Source organism: Trypanosoma equiperdum, assembly GCF_001457755.1.
Source record: "Trypanosoma equiperdum strain OVI genome assembly, contig: ctg_948, whole genome shotgun sequence".
Taxonomy (NCBI): domain Eukaryota; phylum Euglenozoa; class Kinetoplastea; order Trypanosomatida; family Trypanosomatidae; genus Trypanosoma; species Trypanosoma equiperdum.
In genome coordinates, this window is record NW_027124918.1 from 397 (window position 1) to 1,012 (window position 616).

Consider the following 616-nt stretch of genomic DNA (forward strand, 5'->3'; position numbering starts at 1 on the left):
ACCTCAATTTTCCACGGGATGGCAGACCGAGCTTTAAAGTGCGTGCGGCCCGCTGCCTACTTTCTTCCGGGTGATCGCGCCTCCTCATTTTTATCCTCAGGAGCAATCTTTCTATTTGAGGAACGGGTGTGCACTCCTCATAAAGCTTCAGAGTCTACCGTATGTCCAGTGGCTGGGCACTCGAAAGTGTTCGCGCCCTCTTGTTACGTTGAACCATTTTCAATCATCGAGGTGGCTCTTGAGGAACGAAGGAATCGCGTTGGTCGGATGAGTTGGTGCTTTCGTCTCTTCGCCATGAAGCTTCGCGGGGGCAATCCCACACAATTTCCGCCGCCAGCCAGCTCTGTGGAACACGTTCAAGTTTAAGTGGCATCTCGGCGCGAGTGGTGCTATCGAGGGTCTGTTGCGATTCGCGTAAGGCTATACAAAGGAATTAAGGGTATGCAAGCACGACGCGGCTGGTCTTTGTGCCGCGTGTTGCCGTATTCGGAGCTTGCAGAACAGTGTTCTGCGTCCGTGGGAATTCCATTGGTCCCCATTTTCCTCCAAAAAGTCGGTGTAGTTTCGAACTAGATATTCGTCGGGCAGTCCGTGTGTGGCGTCTATGGGCTAGAGT

At 52.9% G+C, this 616-nt stretch overlaps 1 protein-coding gene across 1 annotated transcript in view; it reads left to right on the forward strand.

Moving 5' to 3' along the window:
• Positions 1-366, forward strand: part of TEOVI_000462300 (uncharacterized protein) — a gene marked incomplete at both ends in the record, with an annotated part of 576 nt that extends 210 nt beyond the window's left edge. Inside the window, one exon of the mRNA XM_067227370.1 lies at positions 3-366. Within this exon, the coding sequence (XP_067083471.1) occupies positions 3-366 (364 nt within the window). The remainder of the gene's footprint in view (positions 1-2) is intronic.
• Positions 367-616: the final 250 nt, after the last annotated feature.